The 10,340-nt window shown below is 34.4% G+C and overlaps 1 protein-coding gene across 5 annotated transcripts; it reads left to right on the top strand.

Annotated features, from left to right (window-relative positions):
• The first annotated feature begins 543 nt into the window (after positions 1 to 543).
• On the top strand, positions 544 to 8,720 carry LOC110685502 (pentatricopeptide repeat-containing protein At3g06920-like). 5 transcript variants are annotated; one of them, XR_002504088.1, is made up of 3 exons: positions 544 to 1,142; positions 1,387 to 1,445; positions 7,699 to 8,720. XR_002504088.1 is itself a non-coding variant. In XM_021862033.1 (3 exons), the coding sequence occupies exons 2-3, from the start codon at positions 1,397 to 1,399 to the stop codon at positions 4,655 to 4,657; spliced, it is 2,724 nt and encodes a 907-aa protein (XP_021717725.1). In that variant the 5' UTR covers positions 544 to 1,142; positions 1,387 to 1,396; the 3' UTR covers positions 4,658 to 4,863. The 5 variants fall into 5 exon arrangements, 2 of the variants coding, with proteins under 2 accessions (XP_021717725.1, XP_021717726.1); XM_021862033.1 differs by lacking the exon at positions 7,699 to 8,720 and adding an exon at positions 1,983 to 4,863; XM_021862034.1 differs by lacking the exon at positions 7,699 to 8,720 and adding an exon at positions 1,983 to 4,863 and having other exon boundaries at positions 1,368 to 1,445.
• Positions 8,721 to 10,340: the final 1,620 nt, after the last annotated feature.

The following is a 10,340-nucleotide window of genomic DNA, read 5'->3' as shown; positions in this document are numbered from 1 at the left end:
ATGTGGTGTTATAATGAAAAAAAAAATATTGTGGTGTTATAATCAAAATTTGGGTTTTTTTTGAGGTGTTATTTTCTAAAATTTCCTAATAATAATAATAATAATAGTAGTAGTAGTAGTAGTAATAATAATAATAATAATAATAATAATAATAATAATAATAATAATAATATTATTATTATTATTATTATCTTCTTAACCTTCATTATTATTATTACAATGGTTGGCCAATTTATTTAATAGCTTGGCATGCCACATCATCTTCTTAACCTTCAACAATTCAAGCTATTTGTTGCTCCAATGGGTAAGCAAGTTGTAAATTAATTCCAATGGGTAAGCAAGTTGTAAATTAATTTATTTTTAAATTAATAAAATTTTTTATCTAATAAATATTTTCCAAGCTAATTAGCTCTACAAAGCTAATTTGCTTGCCAAAGCTAATCAACAAGATGTGCAACAATGGTGTAGCTACTAGTTTAAGATTTTTAATATTTGCAAGCTAGTCTATTTTCCCAACCATTGGAGTTGCTCTTATAAGCCGGTTAGGACTAAGGAAAAATGATAATGTGGTTTTTGGGTCGAGTTGTCATGTATTTTGAGTCAGTGTTAGAGCAACTCCAATGGTAAGCTAATTGTGAAATTAGCTTGCCATACCACCTAGGATTGCAAAGCTAATCTACCTTGTAGCTAATTAATCCCACAATGGTTAAGCTAATTTTTAATAATTTTTTTTTATTTAATTTTTTTTAATTCCCACAATTTGCTAAGCTAATTAGCTTAGCTAAGCGAATAGCTTTGCCCAGCTAATTTGGTAATGCAATTCCAATGGTTAAGCTAATTATTTATTAGTTTCATAAATTGCAAGCTAGTCCTAATTTTACACCGTTGGAGTTGCTCTTACCAAGTCTCATATTTCAATTTAATTTTGCAAAAGTATTAGCACAGCTGCCTGGGACAGGAATCGAACCTGCGATCTTCTGGCCATAAATTACTTCTACACTTACACTCTTAATTTCTTTCGAGTTTCCACCATTGTTGTCAAATCCTTCTCCCTCCCTCTCTCCCCTCCATTGAAGCGTACTCCTAATTCTCCATTGAAGCGTCTTCTGAGATTTCCCTCTTCAATTGAAGCAGCTTTTCAGGTAAAATGTTTATTTATTTAATAATCAAATGTCATTTATCAATCTAGGGTTTATTGTAAATTAAATATTCAGTAGAGTCAAATTAAGGTTCTTTTCAGCTGGATTATTGAAGTATAGGTTATAATTACTCAAGTTATGAATTTAATTTGATTTATGGACTCTAATTTGATAATTGAGCCAAATTTGGTTGCTAAAGTGTAGCAGAACTCTTCAATTTTAATACAGAACTATGAAAATGGTTTAGGTTGGAATATATGTGGCAGCAGATACTTGTAAGAGGAACTATGCTATGCCGTATTTCAGGTAAAATCTTGAGAATTCATTTTTTTGTTTAAGCACAATAGATCTTATATGTTCTGGATTTATGTTGTGCATTTATTCTATCTTTTCGGAAGTTATGTAGTGTTATTACTGTTATATAAAGTTGCATACATAATTTGGTGCTTGGACTTGTTAAGGCTACTTGTAATCGATTTCTTAATTGTGTAGTACAGCCCTCCCTTTTCGTTGCTCCCACTTTTTTGGTGTTCTGCAAGTATTTTTAGACACAAAATTAATGTTTCCTCCGCTCCATATTACTTGCAACAATACGAGTTTCATGCTTGCTATTGCACAATTTAAACTACTACGTATTAAAATAGATCCCACAAGACTATATTTTATCTTTTGCATAGATCACACAAGGGAGAGTATAAATAGTGTTAGAAACCTAATGTTGCCACTAAAGTTGAGCAGAGGAAGTATATTAAATGATGAGATATCTATTTAGAATTTGAATTTGTCTCCAATTTTTTACTAGGCTTGTGTTCCACAACTATTAATATGCTACTTTCTACACAGGAATTATCCATCATTTGGATTATAGGCATGGTCTATCCTACGTCATTCATAGTAGATTTACATCCTTGCATGGTAAACATCCCGAGCAGGAGCTCAGGGGTCTTACATCTCCTGGTCGGGATAGCAACGGAAGCTCTAGATATATCCAGCTATCAAACCAAAGTGTTGAAGATGTGTGCAAAATCTTAGAGAGTGGACCTTGGGGCCCTGGCCTAGAGACTGCTTTACGTGGGATCAGTGAAAAGCCTCAGCAAGAACTAATCATTGCAGTCTTAAAGAAGATGAAGGATGCCAATACAGCCATAAAATATTTTCGATGGACTGAGAGGAGCACTAACCAAGTGCATTGCCCTGAGGCATATAATATTCTCCTCATGATCATGGCTAGAAGTAGACAGTTCCATAATCTTGAAGAGATATTAGAGGAGATGAGTCATGCTGGTTTTGGGCCATCAAACAGCACATGTGTTGAGTTTGTTTTATGCTGTGTAAAGTCGCATATGTTGGATCAGGCTTTCAATTTTATACAAATTATGAGGAAATTCAAGTTCCGACCTGCGTTCTCAGCTTATACAACTCTTATAGGCTCTCTTTCTGTGGTTAACAAGCCTGACCTTCTGCTTACTCTCTTTCAACAGATGCAAGAGCTAGGTTATGAGGTAAATGTACATCTGTTTACCACTGTCATTCGCGCTTTTGCCCGGGAAGGGAATATTGATGTTGTTCTCTCTCTGCTAGATGAGATGAGAAACAATGCTTTTGTGGCAGACATTGTACTTTATAATGTATGCATTGACTGTTTTGGGAAGCTTGGCAAGGTGGATATGGCCTGGAAATTCTTTCACGAAATGAAAGCACAGGGTTTTATGCCCGATGATGTGACATATACTAGCATGATCGGGGTTCTATGCAAAGCTAATAGGCTTGATGAAGCAGAAGAGCTTTTTAATCAGATGGAAGATGGACGTGAAGTACCATGCGCATATGCATATAGCACCATGATAATGGGTTACGGCTCAGCTGGGATGTTTGAAAAAGCCTATCTGCTACTGGAGAGGCAAAAGGAAAAAGGGTCAATTCCGAATGTGATTGCTTACAACTGCATTCTTACTTGCCTCGGTAGGAAAGGGAAAGTAGAAGAGGCTTTAAAATTATTTGATGACATGAAGAAAGATGCAGCACCCAACCTTCTAACATATAATATTCTTATAGACATGCTATGCAGTTTAGGGAATGTTGATGCCGCTCTTAAATTGCAAGATGCCATGAGAGAAGCTGGATTATTTCCTCATGTTATGACTGTAAACATTATGATCAATCGTTTGTGTAAAGCCCGTAAACTTGAAGAAGCTTGTTCCATATTTGAAGGGCTAGACCATAAATTCTGCACCCCAGATGCTGTAACATTTTGTACCTTAATTGATGGTTTAGGTCGCAATGGTAGAGTTGATGATGCATACAGATTGTACGAAAAGATGTTGGATTCTGGCCATGTTCCTAACGCTGTTGTATTTACATCTCTTATCCAGAATTTCTTTAATGTTGGCAGGCCAGCAGATGGTCACAAGGTTTACAAGGAACTGCTTCGTAATGCCTGTTCTCCTGACCTGAGACTCCTTAATACTTACATGGATTGTGTTTTTAAAGCTGGTGACGTTGATAAAGGCAGAGCATTGTTTGAGGAAATTAAGACTAGAGGGTTTGCTCCAGATGTACAGAGCTATTCAATATTGATAAATGGTCTTGTCAAGGCAGGATTTGCACGTGAAACCTATCAAATATATTACTCGATGAAGGAACAAGGCTATGTATTGGATACTCGTGCATATAATATTATTATTGATGGATTTTGCAAGTCAGGTAAGGTGAACAAGGCCTACCAATTACTGGAGGAAATGAGAGCAAAAGGTGCTGTGCCCACTGTAGTCACTTATGGTGCTGTTATTGACGGGCTTGCAAAGATTGACAGGCTTGATGAAGCATATATGCTCTTTGAGGAAGCCAAATCAATTGGAATCATTCTGAATGTGACTGTTTATAGTAGCCTTATTGATGGCTTTGGGAAAGTTGGTAGAATTGATGAAGCATATCTGATTATGGAAGAAATGATGCAAAATGGCCTGACACCTAATGTGTACACATGGAATTCTCTGCTTAATGCGCTGACCAAGGCAGAGGAGATCAATGAAGCCCTTGTCTGCTTTCAGTCAATGAAAGATTTGAAATGCACTCCAAATGCTTTCACTTATAGCATTCTCATTGATGGTCTTTGTCGTGTTCGCAAATTCAACAAGGCCTTTGTATTTCTTCAAGATATGAAGAAACTAGGACTAGAGCCCAATGCAGTGACCTACACTACCATGATTTGTGGACTTGCAAAGGCTGGCAATGTAACAGAAGCTTATGCACTTTTCAAGAAGTTTAAAGAAAAGGGAGGTAGACTTGATTCAGCCTGTTATAATGCTACAATAGAAGGGCTAAGCATTGCAAATAGGGCTTTAGATGCCTACATGCTTTTTGAAGAGGCCCGTCAGAAAGGATTTGATATTCATTCCAAAACTTGTGTTGTTCTTTTAGATGCATTGCACCGTGCTGATTGTCTTGAACAGGCAGGATTTGTTGGTGCCATCCTCAAGGAAACTGCAAAAGCAAAGCATGCTTCAAGATCTTTTTGATTAAATTACACTGTAGAAATTTTTGAGAATGAGGATTAGCCACTGTCAGTATAGGTTGATGAAATACGAGTCTTTGATCTGGCGAATAGGCTCTATCAATGAGATACCTCATCCTTCTCTGTACATCAGCTTTACTCTCCTCTCTATAGTGCGGCTCGTCTTGTTTCTAAACTTCCATCATCCAGTCGCTAACATGCATGCATCCTTAAGGCTAGTTCTCTTCTGTCTTTCCTACTTCCTTATATTTGCTGATGTTTTAAGTCAGAATTTGTTGTTACTTTGTTTTGTGCCCTAATTTATTTTATGTGTTGCAGCTCCACTGGCAATATGCCCTAATTTTCTTTGTGATTGAAGTGCTGCAAAATTAAAAAGTTCCTCTTTTTCCAGCGTGTGCACTTCTCTTACATTGTAATGTGCGGTAACTTATCAAATTGCTAAGCTACTGTGATTTCCGCATAATTTCAGTACTTTATGTGAAATTAGTATACTCCGTTGGAGATAAATTTTTGGTTCATATTGTCTACCCCATCCTCTTGGGATGAAGGCTTTAGCTTTGTTGAATTGTTTTGAATATTAATTCATTAATTCATTATTTATTACGTTTGGTTATTATGTAGTATAGTTAGCTTGTTTTCTCCTTGCTTCATCATGCTGTGCGCTTTTGTCTTGATAATATATGTAAGGTAGGGAAAGATATATATGTATGTATTTGTTGAAATCTGGGCTATTTTGGTTGTTGATGTTGAGTTGATATTTCTTTTGAATGAATGTATGTCTTAAAGTGGATGGGGACTTTCAATTATTAGTCAGTTAGGGAGATACAGAGGAATTGGGCTTGATTAATTTTTTACTTTTATTTTTTTAAAATAATAATTTATGTTTACTTTGTGAGGATGCCATGCCTTCACATTTTGCTCTTCTCTCAGTTTCAATTACATATTTTCTCTGACAATTAGTTTGTTATTATGATGTTGTTGTGCTTGTTGAATGCATGTTAGTGGCTTTTAACGTGTCTTATTTCTAGGATTATTTGAATTCTAAACTTTAAACTCTATTTATACTGCTATTCTGTTGATATCTTAGTATGAGGGCATGCAATTTTCTTTTGCTGCAAATTTTTCCTGTTTGATCTATATGAACCACCTATGTACTAGTTTTGTCTTGATAGAATAAGTTTGTTTTTATTCGTTACTTCTTAACCCTGTTAATTCTGTCCTGTATGATCTGTCTCTATGTACTACTGTACTACTGAAAGAATTAACTGGATTGGGTTACTTGGAAGTTGGAAGAAATTTGTATAAATTTTCCCTCAAAATTATATGCTTAGATCTCTGAAGTTATTTTCCTTTTAAAACTCTATCCATATCAGTAGAGGCAAAAGAGTGGGTTTTCCTCAACTAAGACAAGGTTTAATAATCTGTAACTTCTTCCAAACCGTGGCAATGTTACTATGTTGCGCTGCTGCTTCTATAACATCTGTATAATGGTGAACGCTCTTGCATAATTGTTTTGAACTTTTAGTCAGTGGTGTTTATGAAGGGGGCACCTACCTGAACTTGTAATGCAAATATTGTCTTAACGTCCTTTTTTCTTTTTTCCTGAACCGGGCTAAGCTCCCTCGCATAGCTTTATTTGTATTTGCATGATTAGTTATGTCTGCTGTCTGTTTATGGGCAATATGGCATCTTAGTAAAGCATACCAGCATACACCAATATTTTTGAGGATGATGATTATTTGAAAATATTTCCGGGCATGAAATCGATGTCATTTTTTTAAAAATCAGCATTTTTATGCTTTATTGATTATGGTTCCTTAGGGCCTGTTTTGTTCAGCTTAATTTCAGTATAGTTCAGTTCAAATCAGTTCAGCTCACCTCAGCTCAAATCAGTTCAGTTCAGCTCAGCCCCAATCAGTTCAGTTCAGTTGTTTTCAGTAAATTGGAATAGGCCCTTAGTTTGTTAGATCGCATTTGTTCTAAATAAGTGTTAGAAGGTCTAGCAGGATCAATCATTTTGGGTTTTGTGATCACATTCATTCCAGATGGGAATAGCTTATTGCTGCTTTCTTAGTCTAGTAGACGTTTCCTTGGGTTTTGTTACTTTAGTTGCGACATTAGTTGCTTACGTGGGGTACACTTATGTGTTTTTCATGTTCATGTGACGAACATATTATGTCGGGTTAGATAATTGTACCATTTTTACCCTGCAAATCTAGAGTTACATTTGGTGGGCTTTAGTTTTCCTTATGGAACATTTTTTTTTCCCTTTATCTGGTTTTTTTTTTTTTTTTTTTTTTTTTTTTTTTTTTTTTTTTTTTACTGTTGAATCTGATTAGATGTGATGTGAGCTTAGTTACTTGTATAATTTTACTTTCTAATTTTTTTCTTTTGCTGGTGGTGGAAATGTACACATACTGCTTACCACGACTATAAGGGAGGATTCTAAGTTAGCTCTGTATTATATTAAGGGGTTGGGTAGTGGTCTGGTAGGCGCGTATAATCCACATACAGAATGGACGAAGGAGAGAGAGAGGGGGGGGGGGGGTAAGGGTATAGGACAGCCCATAAATCCAGTGGAACTAGACCCTCATCTAAGGAGAAATCAGGGTAGAAGACAGCTCATTGCCCCACTTTGCAGGGTAACTGTATAGTTCAATCTGTATCAAGTATTTGTGCTGAAGTTTTGAAACTGCTTAATGTTTGTGCATGCTTTGTGATTATACTCTCTTATCAGTGCTATTCAGCTGAAATCAAAATAGATTAACTCTAAAAAAATAATAATAAATAAGCTCCTGTATCTTATGCAAGTTGATCAGAAATATCTAATGCCATTGAAATAAATTTATATGAATTATATCTGGAAGTTGTTACAATGATCAGTCAACACCAACTAGATGCAAGGGAATGCTAAGAATTGAATAAAGTGATGCTAGATTTTCCCTTTGTCAATATTTGTGTCAGTATTATGTAATGGTAGATGAACCTGATCAATGTGATATGCTGGTGTTCTTTTGCATTTAGCTAATGTTTCTTCCATCACAGGGTCTGCATTCATTTACTTGGCAAGTGGACAGACTTCAAAGCAAGCATCTTCTGTGACAACAATTTTGTAAGACAGCCAGGTTAGCTTTAATTAATATAATTTCTTAAGTGTTGCTCGATAAGATTCATGCCCGGGATCAGGTTTATGTGAATTGTGAAATAAATCAAATAATGTTGAGCTAAATAAGATTACTTTTTTTTTGTTAAATTTTTTTTATACAGTGTTTAGTCTCGTCTGTTCATTTCTCTTGCCCTGTTACAATGTTAGACATTACATTATGGAAATTTGTTTGTTGAGATGAAAGCGTTGACTATTATTTTGATGTTATTAATGTTTTGCAAAATCCTGGTTTAATCTGACTTGCTACACAATAGCATGCATGTTTTTGCTATGTGATCAGTATTTAAACAATCTAAAGCAGCAGAATTTTTGTCGTTTCCTATCATCTGTTTGTTGTAGCATCCTGTTTCCAAGCATCTGCTAAAATCTAAAAAAAAGATAAGACTAGCAGTGCTCTGGAATTTCCAGGAAATCTCATGTTGCTGAAGCTGTGACTTGTTTGGCGACATGATCTGAGCACTGCTAAATTATCTTTGAACAGCAGCTGCAGGCTATAACGGGTTTAATTAACGTAGGTTTTCATGGCCAGATGTCCTCGATGTTTATGGTACGTACGTTCTGCCAGCTTAGCTAACAAGCCATGATGACAGGCATCTACTGCTTGAACCTTTTTTTAGTGGAAGATTCCATGAGCAAGGATATTTATTGTTTTATTTTTTATTTATTTAAAATAACATCAATTGCATAAGTATTCATTGTTCTCTCCAGAACTAACTTAGGCATGCAGTATTTCAATCAGCTGATGATGTATGAAATAATACTATTAGCTAACCATACAAGATTAAAGTTTGGTCCTTTGAAGTATGTTTTTGGTGGAAGATGAAAGGTTGGGAATGTGGTATTTCGATCAGTTGGTGATGTATGTACGAAATACTCTTGGTTAACCAAATTTTGCCTTCAACTCTCCAAAATTTTGCCAGTTGGTAAAGAAGGTACTGTACTACTGTAGTATCTTTGTTTGTTTCTTCTGTGGATTTAAAATATAGTCTTTTCTTTTAAATAGTAAAATCCACTTTACCTGGAATCGTTGCAGTAACCATATGAAAACAGTGTCCTCCCTCCAATAAAAATATAAAAACCATATAGTATGTGTACAAACTCCTAAGTACTCAATAGTCCCTTTGTCCAAGTAGCGGAGCCAGGAATTTCCAACTGGGGGGACATCACTTAATTTGACAAAAATGGTGTAACGCACAAATATTTAAATTGTAAAAGTTTTACTTTTTCCGTCCCTTGATTAGATGTCTACTTCTCTTTATTATGTGAATAATAAGTGAAGAAATTAATAGGCATTTAATTAAGGGATGGAGGGAGTATTACTTTAAATAATAATAATAATAAAAAAAAAACGAATAAAAAGCCTATTTACCATTTATTGGCTTATGGGTCATTGCAGAATTTGAACATCAAATAATTGAATGCACTTTTCTTAATAAAATGCAAATCTACAATTACAATTAGGGAAGGAATACTATCTTATAAATTAAAAAATTATGATAGTAAAATGCAAATATATGGTAATTATTAAGAAAAAAAGGAAGGGTAATAGATTAAATTTTTAAAAAAAATATAGTAAAACGCTTGAATGAAACTATCTGGCGTCTACAACTTTTGCATACAAGTCTTTAACCGCTACACCATGTACATTTGAAGACATCTTTACAACATTTTTTTTATTTAAACTAACTTCTGTTTTTTTTTTTAAAAGTGGGGGATAGTTGTCCCCTATGTCCCTCTCTAGCTCCGCTCCTGTCTTCGGCTCACAGTAAATTTGGTGATGCAAATTTTTGATTGTAAACTAGTGTTTATCTCATAGTCTATACCTTAAATGTTCTCTATTTTGAATTATAGTTTTCTTGTATTATAGTATTTTTAAATACTTTATTATTTATTTGAATAAAATAATTTGTAAAAAAAAAAAAAAAAAAAATAAATCTCATGCCATACATTAACTATATTTAAGAAGATTAAATAAACAAAAGTGTTACATAGCAAAGATTCTCACCTGCCTAACTATATAGTATGTATATTTTTAATTAATTAAAAAAGGGTAATACTATATATAGCCATGAGGGCTATATATAAACATTAAAAACACTCTTGAAATTTGTATAAAATTAGGAATTCATGATAAAAACACGCGTAGATCAGTGTAATTATGGTTGTAGTATAGGAAGATTATGTATTTATATTAAAAAGTGTTTTATTTAGCTATTTTTTTTTATTAGTTTAGTATATATGGCTTAGAATATCCTGATTCCTATGACTATACCAGTACTTTTTGCAGCTTCTGTTTTACTTAATGTAGCAGCTTTCTTGCTATCGAGTAAGTAGCCTTACTTATTTGAGTAAAGACTAAATACAGTCCCTGAACTTTCATATTACGCTCACTTTTAGTCCCTGAAAAACTATTTGTGCCCTTTTAGTCCCTCAACCACCTTTTTTTGGTGTTTGTCAGCCAAAAGTTGAGGGACTTTGATGACTAAGCAAGAGTTTAGGGACCATGACTCATTTTTTTTTT

Source organism: Chenopodium quinoa, unplaced genomic scaffold, assembly GCF_001683475.1.
Source record: "Chenopodium quinoa cultivar QQ74 unplaced genomic scaffold, ASM168347v1, whole genome shotgun sequence".
Taxonomy (NCBI): Eukaryota; Viridiplantae; Streptophyta; class Magnoliopsida; order Caryophyllales; family Amaranthaceae; genus Chenopodium; species Chenopodium quinoa.
Note: the sequence above shows the minus strand (reverse complement) of the source record. Positions and strands in the feature narration are given on the sequence as shown.